Genomic DNA, 16,757 nt, shown 5'->3' with positions numbered 1-16,757 from the left:
GAGTTGCGTTATTGCATTTACAGTGAATCGAAGTRATGTCACAATGGGGCTTTGAGGAAATCCCATGTAAGTTGATAGAGGACAAAAAACGTATTACCTAAAAAATAAATTGTATAAAAAAACTTGTATACAAGCACACTATTCCACACCGATAACTTCCAGCGTGCGCGTATTGGCATGCATGCACGTGTACTCCCTCGTTCCTCTCCCTCCTGCTAATACCTCAGTGGCTACTCTGCGCGTGTAAGTTAGTGGGTCGTGTTTCAGAAGCACACTAGCCTGTCCACAACATGTCCACTGTAAACACTGAGCTGCTAGCTAGCTGTCGGTCGATTAATCTTCTAAGCTAACTAATACTTTTTTCTTTCAAACTACTACGCTACCGACCTGTGTGACTACGAATACGAGGAGGAAATGTTCGAATTTGCAGACGTGCCCTATTTACTTGAACCGAAATACACAGACAAGGAACTTCAACAGATGGAGGATTCCAGAGAAATGAAGCAGGCAACGGCTCAGGCAGATGTCCCAAAATCTAGAATTGTCCGGCAATTGAGACCTTGATCTGCGAGCCCACCCTACTCTGTGTAACCAGTGACAATGATTTTCCAGCTCTCATAAACCCAGCCGATGTAGAAACTTTTTTCCATGTGCCAAAAATAAACTRGAAAATAAACTGGAAGAAGAGACCTCGGCCTGAGGGGCCTAATGGCCAGCTGTCAGTAAAGTAAGTAGTGATAGTTTATTTTTATACATAGACTTCCCAGCGTTACAGTATTCATAGGCTGTGTCAAATATGTGACCGACCGGCTCAAATCAGTCTTATGTAGCAACATTTAAAAAAAAAAAAATTTTTTTTTTTTACATTGGATAAAAGTATAGACTCAGAGCTACAAAATGGTATATCATACACTGAGAAAATGTTTTTTGAATGTTTTAGTACCTAGTGAAGAGCTCTTTGTCTACACCCATTCAGCATCGTTCACACCCTCTTAAGCTTTAGCCCCACCCATCTCGTTTCGCTCACTGATCGCTCAGAGCGYGTACTTGACGCTCTCRCCGATGATTTGTTTACCTCTGGATAACATGAAAACAACCCAACCAACTCTGCTGGCAACAATTTCATTATGTTTTTTTTGCCRACGTTTACTGACGCCGGCTATATTCAACGAGCGTTATGCGTTAGTAAAGTCATCAATTATTCTGCGCTCTGGCATACTCGGACTGAATTTACTAACGCACCCGAAATGGTTACTTGCATAGTGGAGTCTTGTTAAGACATGTGGCTAGCTAGGTAAACAACGTGTAAGATCATACACGTCACGTAACATTAGCTAATGAGCCAGCCAGCTAACGTTAGCTAGTTAAAYAACAATGAACATAGTGCCAACTCATGACATTACTACGCCTTGCATGAATCTGCTGATAGTGGTAGCTAACAAACCAGGTTCAATGTTAGCTAGCTAACATTAGGCTCTAACTAGCCATGCAAACGGCTCTGGATACAAATAATATCATACATGTAACGTTAGCTAGGGAGCCAGTCAGCTAAAGTTAGCTAGCTAGCTAACAGTACACTTTAGCTTGAAATGAAACCACTTTCTTTCAAAATTAGAAATGTGTAATATCTGAAAATGTAGCTAGCTAGACTATCTTACCCGTCGTATACATCATCATGCATGATGGACGCGTCTCCCTGTCACGGATGCCATGCCATGGTTGCCCATAGTTTGAAGATGTAATCCGGAGACAGGTGTTTTCTCCATCTCTTTAGCGATCATACTCCACTTTTTGGAGGTCAACACTTATGCAGCTCCATTACACAATACATTTTATTTAAAAGCCGCGTTCGACCAACACAGACTGACCATCTCAAATAGACAGAAGCCTTCTATATGGCAGACCAATCTGATCTCCTTTCTCGGCATGTCCAGCCCACTCATTATCTCAGCCAATCATGGCTAGTGGGAAGGTTGCTGGCTTTTTCTGTGGCTAAACCAACTAGGCTCGTAATTTAATAATTTTATTCATGTTTACAGATGGCATACAAGTTTGTTATTAAGGCACATGAAAGTTCACATGTTCCAGAAGGCATTTCTGCTAAAAGAAAACGCATATTTGATGCAAAGAAACTTTCAAATGGCTCTCCGGTGAAGTAGTGACTCACGACATACGCCTAGTTTCCTGAAACGAGTCACATGTCATTCATTAGTCACCTATATGTTCGTTAGTAGGCCTACCTAGTGTTATTCTGCTTTCACACAGCGAGCTGACTTTATTCTTCTTCCGTTTGTTTTCTTGGCAATATAGACTTGAGGCTTAAAGAGCAACAACTACCCCTCCCCCACTGATGTCTATGCTGGATTCAAGAAGGCAGATGACGCCATCAGAATCCTTTGAACAACCTTCCACCCATGGCTCGTCACCTTTCCCTTCCGTTAGTTTCTATATCTCCTTTTCTCATTATATATGTTTTGCTTTTATACTGCAATTCTACTTTTAGTTGCCAATGTGTACAAGATCAAATAGTCCGTACTATACATGCAACACATAGCGTTGAAAAATCCCAATTGACACCTGTGCTATGGATGTATAACGAGACCAGAAACAGTATTATCACTTCAAATTGTTTTGAGGGATAATGATACATTGTAGACTTTAACATTTACAATTGAGGAATGAAGAACATGTATGACTTTTATTTCACAGATGAAATCCGTAATAATATATTGACAGTATCTGTAGAAAATTCCCTCTGGACCATCTCTCTGACCCTGGGAGTTAGGGAGACATTTGTGATTATCAGGCTGCATCAAGTAGCTTACCATCACCCAACCAGAGCCTAACGATTGTCTTGCAGTAGAGGGCAATTCACACCTCTGTTGTTAGGGAGGTTACTAGGGAGCCTTCTAGGAGAGTTCCAGAGATTGTGACAACTCTCCCTTACTTTCAGGGTCAAAGAGAGGGTTCCCGAGGGGATTCTCTACAGCATTGGTTCCCAAACTTTTTATTGTGCCGTACCCCTTCAAACATTCATCCTCCAGCTGCGTACCCCCTCTAACAACATCGTCAGCGCACTCTCAAATGTTGTTTTTTGCCATCATTGTAAGCCTGCCACACACACTATACGATACATTTATTAAACATAAGAATGACTGAGTTTTTGTCACAACCCGGCTCGTGGGAAGTGACAGAGCTCTTATAGGACCAGGGCACAAATAATAATCAATAATTATGCTCTTTATTTAACCATCTTAAATATAAAACCTTATTTGTTCATCAAATTGTGAATAACTTACCACAGGTTAATGAGAAGGGTGTGCTTGAAAGGATGCACATAACTCTGCAATGTTGGGTTGTATTGGAGAGAGTCTCAGTCTTAAATAATTTTCCACTCAGTCTGTTCCTTTATTTAGTTTTCATGCTAGTGAGGGCCGAGAATCCACTCTCACATAGATACGTGGTTGCAAAGGGCATCAGTGTCTTAACAGCGCAATTTGCAAAGGCAGGATACCTTGAGCGCAGCCCAATCCAGAAATCTGTCAGTGGCTTCTGATTTAAATTCAATTTTCACAGAACCGCTTGTTGCAATTCCGTTGAGGCTCTCTTGTTCAGATATCTGTAAGTGGACTGGAGGCAGGGCATTAAAGGGATAACGAATCCATTTTTTTGTGCCATCTGTTTCAGGAAAGTACCTGCGTAATTGCGCACCCACCTCATTCAGGTGCTTCACTATATCACATTTGACATTGTCTGTAAGCTTGAGTTCATTTGATCACAAAAAATCATAGTGATGGAAAGACCTGTGTGTTGTCCTTGTTAATGCAGACGGAGAAGAGTTCCAACGTCTTAATCATAGCCTAAATTTTGTCCCGCACATTGAATATAGTTGAGGAGTGTCCCTGTAATCCTAGATTCCGATCATTCAGGCAAGAATAAACACAGGTCAGTTGTGTGAGAAACTCGTCATCATGCAAGCGGTCAGACAAGTGAAAATTATGKTCAGTAAAGAAAACTTTAAGCTTGTCTCTCAATTGAAAGAAACGTGTCAATACTTTGCCCYTTGATAAACAACGGGCTTCTGTATGTTGTARAARCGTTACATGGTCGCTGCCCATATCATTGCATGATGCAGAAAATACACRAGAGTTCAGGGTCCTTGCTTTATCAAAGTTAAAGTTTTCACTGTAGTGTCCAAAACGTCTTTCCAAGCTGTCAGGCATTCCCTTGGCAGCAAGAGCCTCTCGGTGGATGCTGCAGTGTACCCAAGTGGCGTCGGGAGCAACTGTCATGGCTTTTGCGCCATCAGTACAGATCCCAACATGAGCAGCAGCTGCGTTTGGCTACATACGGACCGTTAGTGGAATTCCCGCGAGAGAGTARCGGTTAATGTGATTGGATGTTAATTATTTGATTATGCTACCTGTATTTGACATTGTGTTATTTCACTGAACACTAAATGGTTTCATTTTATTTTTGACAGTGAAACGAGGCTACTCAGGCGAGGGGGGAAAAAACTCACCTAAATGTATAGCCCCGTTGTAAAATATAAATGGACTGTTTGAGAATGTGAAGGCATAAAACTATGTAAAATGTGAATCACATTTTTATTTGGCGAAACCCCTGAAGGCATTGCACCCCAGTTTGGAAATACCTGCTCTACGGTATCGGTGCGGTACAGTAGCATGGGATAGCTAGATGGTGGTTTGTAAGATAGTGACTGGATTCGAACGGTAAAATATATAGTGATATTGTTTATATATAAGTCACTATATATATAAGTCAGGTGGGTACATTGAAGTTGAGTCAAGGGAGAGGTAGTTGTTGCATAGGTAGTGGTGCAGTAGCAACAGTTTGTGTGTGTGATGTATGGAAAAAGACAGCTTCAAGACAGATTAAAGATGGGCATAAGAACACAGACACTGGACAGAGGAACTCTGCCTAGAAGGCCAGCATCCCGTAGTCGCCTCTTTACTGTGGACATTGAGACTAGTGTTTTGCGGGTACTATTTAATCAAGCTGCCRGTTGAGGACTTGTGAGGCGTCTGTTTGTCAAACTAGACACTCTAATGTACTTGTCCTCTTGCTCAGTTGTGTACTGGGGCCTCCCACTCTTCTTTCTATTCTGCTTAGGGCCAGTTTGCGCTGTTCTGTACAAACCCACATGCTAATGCTCCAGATGCTCAATTAGTCTAAAGATGGCCGGGTTTTATTGTTAATTTAATCAGAACAACATTTTTCAGCTGTGCTAACATGATTGCAAAAGGGTTTTCTAATGATCAATTAGCCTTTTAAAATGAGAAACTTGGATTAGCTAACACCATTAGCCATTGGAACACAGGAGTGATGGTTGCTGATAATGGGCCTATGTATGCCTATGTAGATAGGTGTTTCCAGCTACAATAGTCATTTACGACATTAACMATGTCTACACTGTATTTCTGATMAATTTGATTTTTTAATTATTTTATTTTTTAAATTGCTTTTCTTTCAAAAACAAAGACATTTCTAAGTGACCCCAAACTTTTGAGTGTAGTGTAGATGTGCCCAAACTTTTGACTGGTGTTGTACACTGTGACCAGTTTATTAGGTACACCACCCCGTAATTGAAAAKGAAACTGTCCCGCAGACAGTGAGCCATGTGGCCGTAGTTTGCTATATGAAGCAGGCAGACAGGTATCGAGAAATTATGTTATTGAATTGAATGTTAGAATGGGCAAAAGAGTGACTTAACCGACAATGAGCATGGTATAATCGTCGTGTCAGGCGCGCCGGATGTAATATCTCAGAAACCGCCACCCTCCTGCACTACATTGTCTCACAATTCTCTGTAAACCCTAGATAAACCTAAAACATCCAGTCAGCAGCAGTCCTGTGGGCRAAAACAGCTTGTTGATAATAGAGGTTAATGGAGAATGGCTTTAATCCTTGTCACGATGGACTGTTGCAGCAGACGACCACACCGGGTTCCACTCCTATCAGCTAAAAACAAGAAGTGTCTCCAGTGGGCGCGCCATCACCAACATTGGACCATTCGGAAGTGAAAAAACATGGCCTGGTCTGACGAATCCCGGTTCCTATTGAGTTATGCTGATGGCAGAGTCTGGATTTGGCATAAGCAGCATGAGTTCATGGACCCATCCTGCCTGGTGTCTGAGAGAACTGCACTGTTTTAATTTACAAACTTCAAGTAGAGAATCGTCTTGCACATTACGATATCTCACCCATATATTGACTCGGTCAAATTTTGACGATACTCGATATCATATATCGGCCCAACCCTATTGCATACAAAACAGCAAGGGCGCTGTCAAAGAATGACCAAGGATGTGTTATTCCCAGCCGTGCGTGGTCTCATGTGATGTGATGTTATGTGCTGTCTGTCCAGGCGGAGATACCATCAAGAGCATCAACCAGCAGTCTGGAGCCCACGTGGAGCTGCAGAGGAACCCGCCTCACAACACCGACCCCAATGTCCGCATCTTCTCCATCAGAGGCACCCTGCAACAGATGGAACTAGCACGCCAGCTCATCGATGACAAGATCGGAGTAAGTAGTTGTTTTAAAAAGTTCCCCCAAGCCTAAGTGCCTTGAACACTAGATCTGCCGTAGGCCAATGGCCACCGGCGTTTGATTTTGTWCCCCACGTATTTCTCTCCTCACTGAATTAATTAATGCGTAAAGGCACACGTAATGGCACAATACAGAGTCTGATACAACCAATAAATGACTTGCTTTCATATCTTGTCCTGAAAATATATTTTCACGAATATTTCTTTATGCAATTAATTCTTTACATTTGTGTCATGCCTATTTGTCAGCGTTGGCACTCGTGTTTCTAGCAAATAATTTGTCTGAGTCACATGCAGGTAAAACGTGTTCTATATAGTATCAGAAAGAGCATATTTTGCAGATTCTATGACACTTACCTCTGTCAAATAACTCAATATTCAAGAGGTGCAGCTCTATTTCCAAACGTCACTTTTGAATAACAGCACTGTCCGTGCGTTCAGCACTCGTGCGACAGTGTTTCTCAGACCACTAAGCACGGACTAGTAACATAATCTGATTTAAAATATACATTTTCTTATTTCCACAATGTTTCTTTAGACCTGCCAAAACTAAATTATAATGGATTTCTTTGATGGATTTAACTCTTGAACTAGTGGTTTTTGGTTTTTAACAAACTAATGAAAATGCTATTTATTTTTAAAATGTTTTTATTCTGTTACCTAAGACCTTCATAAACACAACCAAATTATTGTTTTTCTGATAGCATACAGTGCATTCGTGAAGTATTCAGACCCCCTGACATTTTGTTRCAGCCTTATTCTAAAATGGATTAGATAGTTTTTTCCCCTCATCAATCTACCTACAGTACCCCATTATGACAAAGAAAAAAAAGATTTTTTGAAATGTTCTGAACTGAAGTATAACATTTACATAAGTATTCAGACCCTTAACTCAGTACTCTGTTGAAGCACCTTTAGCAGTGATTACAGCCTTGAGTCTTCTTGGGTAGGATGCTACAAGCTTGGCACACCTGTATTTGGGGAGTTTCTCCCATTCTCCTCTGCAGATCATCTCAAGCTCTGTCAGGTTGGAGGAGGAGCATCGCTGCACAGCTATTTTCAGGTCTCTCCAGAGATTTTCGATCAGGTTTAAGTCCGGGCTCTAGCTGGGCCACTCAAGGACATTGAGACTTKTCCCGAAGCCACTCACTCCTGCATTGTCTTGGCTGTGTGCTTAGGATCGTTGTCCTGTTGGAAGGTGAACCTTCACCCCAGTCTGAGGTCCTGAGCTTCATCAAGGATGTCTCTGTACTTTGCTCCGTTCATCTTTCCCTCGATCCTGACTAGTAACCCAGTCCCTGCCGCTGAAAAACATCCCCACAGCATGATGCCTGTCTCTTATACACATCTAGATGTGTATAAGAGACTGGTAATCCAGTCCCTGCCGCTGAAAAACATCCCCACAGCATGATGCTGCCACCACCATGCTTCACCATAGGGATGGTGCCAGGTTTCCTCCAGATGTGACGCTTGGCATTCAGTCCAAAGAGTTTCATCAGACCAGAGAATCTTGTTTCTCATGGTCTACGGGTCCTGTAGGTGCCTTTTTGCAATCTCCAAGTGGGCTGTCATTTGCCTTTTACTGAGGAGTGGCTTCCGTCTGACCACTCTACCATAAAGGCCTGATTGATGGAGTGCTGCAGAGATGGTTGTCATTCTGGAAGTTTCTCCCATCTCCACAGAGGAACTCTGGAGCTCTGTCAGAGTGACCATCGGGTTCTTGGTCACCTCCCTGACCAAGGACCTTCTCCCCCGATTGCTYAGTTTAGCCGGGCGGCCAGCTCTAGGAAGAGTCTTGGTGCTTCCAAACTTCTTCCATTTTAGAATGATGGAAGCCACTGTGTTCTTGGGGACCTTCAATGCTGCAGAATTTCWTTTTTGTACCCTTTCCCAGATCTGTGCCTCGACACAATCCTGTCTCAGAGYTCTATGGACAATTCCTTTGACTTTGTGGCTTGGTTTTTTTCGCTGACATGCATTGTCAACTGCGGGACCTTATCGATTTAATTTACCCCAGGTGGATTCCAATCAAGTTGTAAAAAAATCTCAAGGATGATCAATGGAAACAGGATGCACCTGAGCTCAATTTCGGGTCTCATAGCAAAGSGTCTGAATACTTATGTAAAGAAGGAAAGAAAAACTTTTCTCTTTGTCATTATGGGGTATCGTGTGTAGATTGAGTATTTCATKATATATGTTTTTTATCCATTTTAGAATAAGGCTGTAACATAACAAAATGTGGGAAAAGTCAAGGGGTCTGAATACTTTCCGAATGCACTGTATACGTGTATGTTTATTAGACTGTTAGAATGGGGGGATCCATCGATGCCAGGCGTATGCTAATGACACCGCCCGCCAACATTCTCTAGCAGATACTTATAGACTTGACAGGCCTGGCGATTCTAGTGATAAGTCAGAAGACTGTCTCGATTAGTCAACAGGGCTACCTAGGCAAATTGTTTAACTTTTCTAAACGTTTTAATTATTAACTGTTAGTCGACGAAATAAATACTGCCATGATTTCAACGTATTCAACCTGGTGTTATTTACTCTRGTTAACAGTGTTGAATGTATGTTTTTTTTTTTCAGGGTTCAGGAATCGTGAGCAACAATAATTTTGGGTTTAGCCCTTTCACTCAAGGCCCTGCAACTCATCAAAAGTAAGTCACACTTTCTGTTCGCCCCTGTCGGTTGTTACTATATGCATTTTCTTTTGTGTTGCTGTAGCTCTTTCTGCTTTCTGTCTTGATAAGTTGTGGCAGTGGAGCCCAGACCTTCATGACAGGAGGATGGGGGACTACTTATCAAACATGGCAGCCTCAAGGCCAGCAGGACCCCAGTAAGTCACCTTTTGCTCTACAGCTCGTCATAAGCGCACAGCCTGTAAACATTTGGCAACCCTTGTATTTTGCGATTAACATCAACTCTGCTAGCCTGATAGAACCAGCCTGATCTCTGCATTAAAAATATATATATACATTTAACCTTTTTTTAACTAGGCAAGTCAGTTAAGATCAAATTCTTATTTACAATGACGGCCTACACMGGCCAAACTCAGACGACGCTGGGCCAATTGTGCGCCGCCCTATGGGACTCCCAATCACGGCCGGTTGTGATAGTCTGGATTCGAACCAGGTTSTCTGTAGTGACGCCTCAAGCTGAGATGCAGTGCCTTAGACCGCTGCGCCACTTGGGAGCCCAAGTGGCATTCACCATTGAAACCAAAGGTGAACGCAGCGATCAGGCTGGCTCCACCAGKCTAAACTCTACAGCAATACCTTGATATCGATATTTCCTCAGCTTTAACATAGTTTTGAGAGGATTTTGCACAGAGTTTATATGAAATAGACATATAAAGATGGACTCTGCAAAATGTGGCTAATTTCAGTGTCTTACAAATATCTCTCAAATGTAAGAAGTTAAGACTCATAAATGCTTACAAGCAGATAAGTCAAGAGTTTGAATTGTCCAGGGTATTTCATCATCTCAGGGCAATGCTCAGTAATCAGTGAAGTAGAGGTTGCTGTGCTTGGGTCAGTTTTGCATTTACCCCTTAATGGTTAATGTTAGGATTGGGGGAGGGGAAGCTAATCATAAATCTGTCCCTTGGGGGGGGGCTTCACTCCGGTGCCTAATAGAGTCTGAATAGGACAGGAGAGATGCGTTCATGTTTAGATGTTTCTGACCCAGCAGTAGGTGTGGTTGGCTAGTGTTAAACACCATCACAAACCACCACAAACACCATCCAGGCATAAGACTTCAACGTGTTTAGGTGGGAATGAACTAGGGCTGCACGATTTTGACAAACTAATATTTCGCGAAAGATTGATGTTATGACTTGCAATTACGTACCTCTACTTAACTACTGCAGTCAGTAACCTACCACCATTACTACTACTACTACAACTACAAAGGTTTTTAAACCCCCATGACAACTTTCTTCACAACCATAGTTCAAGACAAGCAAGCACACTTTTTCTTAAGGAAATATCATTTTCTAGTTCGATGTTTGGAATAGAGTGGACTCTTGGAATATGGTGTTTTGCAATGCAATGAATCAAAAAGCAGAGGAGTTTCATTCAGAACATGTCGTTGCACAAACATTCAGATCTACACCACCACTGGTACCAGTCTGTATTAGATAGCTAACGTTTGTGAGCTAGCCAAATTTCTTGCCAGCAGCATACCACCCTGCATCCAACTGCTGGCTGGCCGCTGAAGCTTGCTCGTTCATCCCCCCTTCCTCTCCCCTGTAACTATACCCCAGGTCGTTGCTGTAAACAGGAATGTATTCTCAGTCAATTTATCTGGTAAAATAATTGAATACCACATTTATTTAGCTTAGTCGATTTAGCATTAGTGGCTAGATACAGCTTGCACACAAAAAAAGTACCTCAACTAACAAGCTTTTTTCAGAGAGTAAGATTCACAAAGTTATAATAGAAAACATGTAGATGCATATTAAGAAGCAATTGGAAAGCTGCGTAGTTTTCACAAGTCTGTTTGCAATACCGCATATGCATTAATATAAGAACTGCATGCGGACAGTGTGAATATAACTTTGGACAGTCAGAAACTGTACTACCTGCTTGAGTTGCAGGGGCCGATCTTGGTGTGTGTTCGAAGCTGGTGCAGGAGGACAGTGTCGTCAAATCAAATTGTATTTGTCACATGAGCCGAATACAACAGGTGTAGCCCTTCCCGTGAAATGCTTAATTACAAGCCCTTTAACCAACAATGCCGTTCAAGAAAGAGTTAAGAAAATATTTACTAAATAAACGAAAGTAAAAGAATTATAAAAAGTAACTCAATAAAATAATAGTAACGAGGCTATATACACGGGGTACCGGTACCGAGTCAATGTGCTGGGGTACAGGTTAGTCGAGGTAATTTGTACATGTAGGTATGGATAAAGTGACTGCATAGAGAATAGACGGTTTGTAGCAGCAGTGTAAAAACAAATGGGGGGGCGTGTCAATGTAAATAGTCCGGGTGGCCATCTGATGAATTGTTCAGCAGTCTTATGGCTTGGGGTAGAAGCTGTTAACTTCTCACGAGTCACCAACCCTGATCCGGTAGCACCCCCCCCCACTGAGTAGCATAGCTAGCATAGCGTCACAAGTAACTTGTAGCATCTAAATATCATTAAATCACAAGTCCAAGACACCAGATGAAAGATACAGGTCTTGTGAATAAAGCCACCATTTCAGATTTTTAAAATGTTTTACAGGGAAGACACAATATGTMAATCTATTAGCTAACCACGTTAGCAAAGGACACGATTTTTTTACTCCCAATAGTTTTTTCCTGCGTCAGTAGCTATCACTAATTCGACTAAATAAAAATATATATAGCCACTAACCAAGAAACAACTTCATAAGATGACAGTCTGATAACATATTTATGGTATAGCATAGTTTTTTGGGGGGAAAATGTGCATTTTTCAGGTATAAATCACAGTTCTACATTGCAGCTGCAATCTGAAATAGTGCTGACCCAGCCAGAACAATTACAGAGACCAACGTCATATAACGAATTACTCATCTTAAAACATTTCAGAAAAATACACAGCGTACAGATATTGAAAGCCCAACATCTGGTGAATCCAAACAATATTTCAGATTTATKAAATGTTTTATAACGAAAACAAAATGTAGCGCTAAATTAGCATAGCTATACCAGGCAGATTCGGCTAGGCGCCCACGGCCAGTTCACATGCACAACAGATATGATATAACATCGTAAATTGGGTCTTACTATGGCTGATCTTTCATCAGAATGTTGATCAAAGTGTCCTTTGTCAAGATGAGTCGTTGGTTCCGTTCAGAATTGTTCCTTTCCCACTCCATTTAGCACAGGTACTGGTCGAGTGGCACGGATCTCTCAAACGTAAATAAAATCAGACAACGGAACACCACAAAACTCCCGAAAAAATTCAAATAATCTGATTAAACTATATTGAAAAAACATACATTACGATGATCTGGTCACATGTATCAAACAAACTTCGAGACGGAGATAGTTTTCATCCATAATGGCCGCACAACAGAAGACAATTGCAGCTACAAGTCGCACGATTTAGAGAACCGGAAGTTGTCGGTCACGCCAAAGAATTAGCTCTCATTTCACGTCAGTCCCAGATAAACAAGATATTTTTCCTCTGACGTCCTCTTGACACCCAGAGGAAGGCCAATGAGGTGTGTTTCGGGTCATAGGGGGCACGACCATATATAGGCAGAGCGTTGAAGCTGGCATACACATCTTGCTTTTTTCTTCTTGGTCATGGAAAGTGCTGTCAAATGACTTCTGTATCACTCAGAGACAAAATTGAAACGGTTTTAGAAACTAGAGATTGTTTTCTTTCCAATGGTATTATTTATATGCATATAGTAAGAGCAATAATTGAATAAGAGGCAGTTTAATCTGTAGAGCAAATTATGCTAATGGGAAAATAGCACCCCCTGTATTCTCAAGAAGTTAAGGAGCCTTTTGGTCCTAGACTTGGCGCTCCCATACCGTTTGCCATGCGGTAGCAGAGAGAGCAGTCTAGGACTTGGGTGACTGGACAACTTTTTGGGCCTTCCTCTGACACCGCCTAGTATATAGTTCCTGGATGTCAGGAAGCTTGACCCCAGTGATGTACTGGGCCGTACGCACTATCCTCTGGTGCGCCTTAAGGTTAGATGCCGAGCAGTTGCCATACCAGGCAGTGATGCAACCAGTCAGAATGCTCTCGGTGGTGCAGCTGTAGAACCTTTTGAGGATCTGGGGACCCATGCCAAATAATTTCATTCTCCTGAGGGTGGAAATGTGTTGTCGGTGCCCTCTTCACGACTGTCTTGGTGTGTTTGGACCATGATAGTTTGTTGGTGATGTGGACACCAAGGAACTTGAAACTCTCGACCCGCTCCACTACAGCCCCGTTGATGTTATGGGGGCCTGTTTGGCCTGCCTTTTTCTGTAGTCCACGATCAGCTCCTTTGTCTTGCTCACATTGTGGGAGAGGTGGTTGCCCTGTCACCACACGGCCAGGTCTCTGACCTCCTCCCTATAGGCTGTCTCATCGTTGTCGGTGATCAGGCCTACCGCTGTTGTGTCATCAGCAAACTTAATGATGGCGTTGCAGTCGTGGGTGAACAGGGAGTATAGGAGGGGACTAAGTTGTTGCCTATCTTTACCACCTGGGGACGGCACGTCAGGGAACTTAGCTTAGTGATGAGCTTTGTGTGAACTATGGTGTTGGAACGCTGAGCTGTAGTCAATGAACAGCATTCTCACATAGGTGTTCCTTTTGTTCAGGTGGGAAAGGGCAGTGTGGAGTGCGATTGAGATTGCGTCGTCTGTGGATCTGTTGGGGCGGTGTGCGAATTGGAGTGGGTCTAGAGTTTCCGGGATGATGATGTTGATGTGAGCCATGACCAGCCTTTCAAAGCAGTTCATGGCTAACGACGTGACCGCTACGGGGTGGTAATCATTTAGGCAGGTTACCTTCGCTTCATTGGGCACAGGGACTATGGTGGTCTGCTTGAAACGTAGGTATTATACTTAGTCAGGGAGAGGTTGAAAATGTCAGTGAAGACACATGCCAGTTTGTCCGCACATGCTTTCAGTACACGTCCTGGTAATCCGTCTAGCCCTGCGACTTTGTGAATGTTGAACTGTTTAAAGGTCTGCTCACGTCGGCTGCCAAGAGCGTGATCACACAGTCATCCGGAACAGCTGGTGCTCTCATGCATGCTTCAGTGTTGCTTGCCTCGAAGCGAGCATAAAAGGCATTTAGCTTGTCTGGTAGGCTCGCCTCACTGGGCAGCTTGCTTCACTGGGCAGCTCGTGGCTGGGTTTCCCTTTTGTAATACGTGTTAGTTTTCCATCCCTGCTACATCTGACCAGCGATAGTTCTTAATCCTGTATTGACGCTTTGCCTGTTTGACCACAGCTACAAAATCATAAATACCTATTTCTACTATTTATCTTCTTAAAATCTGATTTTAAACCTAACCATGGTGCTAACCTTATGCCTAACCTTAAATCAAGACCAAAAAGCAATGTTTGTTTTCATTAATCTTTACAATATAGCTAATTTTGACTTTGTAGCTGTGGTAACTCGTGGAAACCGGAGGACAGTGAGAGACCACTCGAGCATCCGAAAAATCATAAGTAACAACGAGTAGGCTATAGAAACAGATGTTGCACGCTGAGGGGTGTTTCAAAATATCACACACAGCCTCTTGCGATATGGACATTGCACGTGTCAATATTGCAATTTCGATGTGAATTGGATGAATCATGCAGCCCTAGAATGAACCAGGTCTAGTAGGTTAGCGTTCATCCACTCCTCTTTTGCTTGTTGATTTGAAGCGGGTAGTCTATTATGGCTTGAACCAATTTTGTTGGCTAAACAGAAATGTTCTACAAATAACAACAAATTTGTCCGGGAAATTGTCAGAAGGGCTTCTGAGGAAAATTAAAACATAAGTTGACTACTATTCACCAAATCAAGTGACTTCTGACAGGTTTGGGCCAAATGCTATATAGCAAGAACATATCCCCACATGTTACAGCCCGTCTTAAATACACTGGTATTTGTCATGTGTTTAATACAATGTTGTATTATTTGGGTACAGGTCACAATGGACCCCAAGCAGGCCAGATGGACTACTCTAAAGCATGGGAGCAGTATTATAAAAAGCTAGGCAAGTGCCCGTGAGACCGTACGAACCCCGTCTTACCCATATGACTTTTCCAACAAATGCAATACTCAAGAGTTTTGTTTTTCAGTAACTTTACTTTATTGTGACAATTTAGTGCAACTGCATCAAAGCTTGAGGTTCAGCATTTAGCGCAAGTATATCCCCAGGAGTAGACATTACAGATAATGCAATGGTTATGATTCTCCATGTCCACCTTAATGGCCCTTCCTGTGTTTGCAGGCCAAAATACCCATGCTCAGATTATTGTCCATGACTACAGCAAAGCGTGGGAGGATTAATATAAGAAATAAATTTTTGTCAGTTGTCTTTAGACATAGTCAAGGTTACAAATAGGATTGTGATAGCGTTATTTGATGCTGTTTTCTCACAATGTCTTTACGCTTGTGCCCTGAAAGGTCAGACATCTCAGCAGCAGAGCTCGCTCCCAGAATACAGCGCGGCTGTGGCAGAGTATTACAGGCAGCAGGGAGCATACCTTTGGCCGGGTGCACAGGCAACCCAGGGCCCAGGTCTTCAGGTAATGTACAACACAGCCAAACGTATACTCACCATGGCTTTAAACCGCTCTCTAAGCASTGGTCTTTTCCTCTAGACAGCTCTGTCTGCCTCTAAACAACTTTGTCTCTAAACATGACCTAAACAGCCTTTTGTCTCTAAACAGCATTGTAAACTCAGCAAAAAAAGAAATGTCTTCTCACTGTCAACTGCGTTTATTTTCAGCAAACTTAACATGTGTAAATATTTGTATGAACATAAGATTCAACAACTGAGACATGAACTGAACAAGTTCCACAGACATGTGACTAACAGAAATTGAATAATGTGTCCCTGAACAAAGGGGGGATCAAAATCAAAAGTAACAGTCAGTATCTGGTGTGGCCACCAGCTGCATTAAGTACTGCAGTGCATCTCCTCATGGACTGCACCAGGTTTGCCAGTTCTTGCTGTGAGATGTTACCCCACTCTTCCACCAAGGCACCTGCAAGTTCCTGGACATTTCTGGGGGGAATGGCCCTAGCCCTCAACCTCTGATCCAACTGGTCCCAGACGTGCTCAATGGGTTTGAGATCCGAGATCTTCGCTGGCCATGGCAGAACACTGACATTCCTGTCTTTGCAGGAAATCACGCACAGAATGAGCAGTATGGCTGGTGGCATTGTCATGCTGGAGGGTCATGTCAGGATGAGCCTGCAGGAAGGGTTACACATGAGGGAGGAGGATGTCTTCCCTGTAACGCACAGCGTTGAGATCGCCTGCAATGACAACAAGCTCAGTCCGATGATGCCCCTCCACCTCCAAATCGATCCCGCTCCAGATTACAGGCCTCGGTGTAACGCTCATTCCATCGACGATAAACGCGACTCCGACCATCACCCCTGGTGAGACAAAACCACGACTCGTCAGTGAAGAGCACTTTTTGCCAGTCCTGTCTGGTCCAGCGACGGTGGGTTTGTACCCATAGGCAACGTTGTTG

At 42.7% G+C, this 16,757-nt stretch overlaps 1 protein-coding gene across 3 annotated transcripts in view; it reads left to right on the top strand.

Moving 5' to 3' along the window:
* LOC111979026 (far upstream element-binding protein 3) overlaps positions 1-16,757 on the top strand; it is a 58,069-nt gene that overhangs the window by 32,903 nt on the left and 8,409 nt on the right. The window contains exons 13-17 of one of the 3 annotated variants that reach the window (XM_024009308.2): positions 6,389-6,549; positions 9,162-9,232; positions 9,326-9,411; positions 15,197-15,265; positions 15,679-15,800. In XM_024009308.2, the coding sequence (XP_023865076.1) occupies positions 6,389-6,549; positions 9,162-9,232; positions 9,326-9,411; positions 15,197-15,265; positions 15,679-15,800 (509 nt within the window). The remainder of the gene's footprint in view (positions 1-6,388; positions 6,550-9,161; positions 9,233-9,325; positions 9,412-15,196; positions 15,266-15,678; positions 15,801-16,757) is intronic. The other 2 variants (XM_024009309.3, XM_024009310.3) reach the window with 2 other exon arrangements.

The sequence above is a fragment of the Salvelinus sp. IW2-2015 genome, linkage group LG19 (genome assembly GCF_002910315.2).
Source record: "Salvelinus sp. IW2-2015 linkage group LG19, ASM291031v2, whole genome shotgun sequence".
In the NCBI taxonomy this organism is placed as follows: Eukaryota; Metazoa; Chordata; class Actinopteri; order Salmoniformes; family Salmonidae; genus Salvelinus; species Salvelinus sp. IW2-2015.
This window is presented reverse-complemented; position numbering and strand designations above follow the sequence as displayed.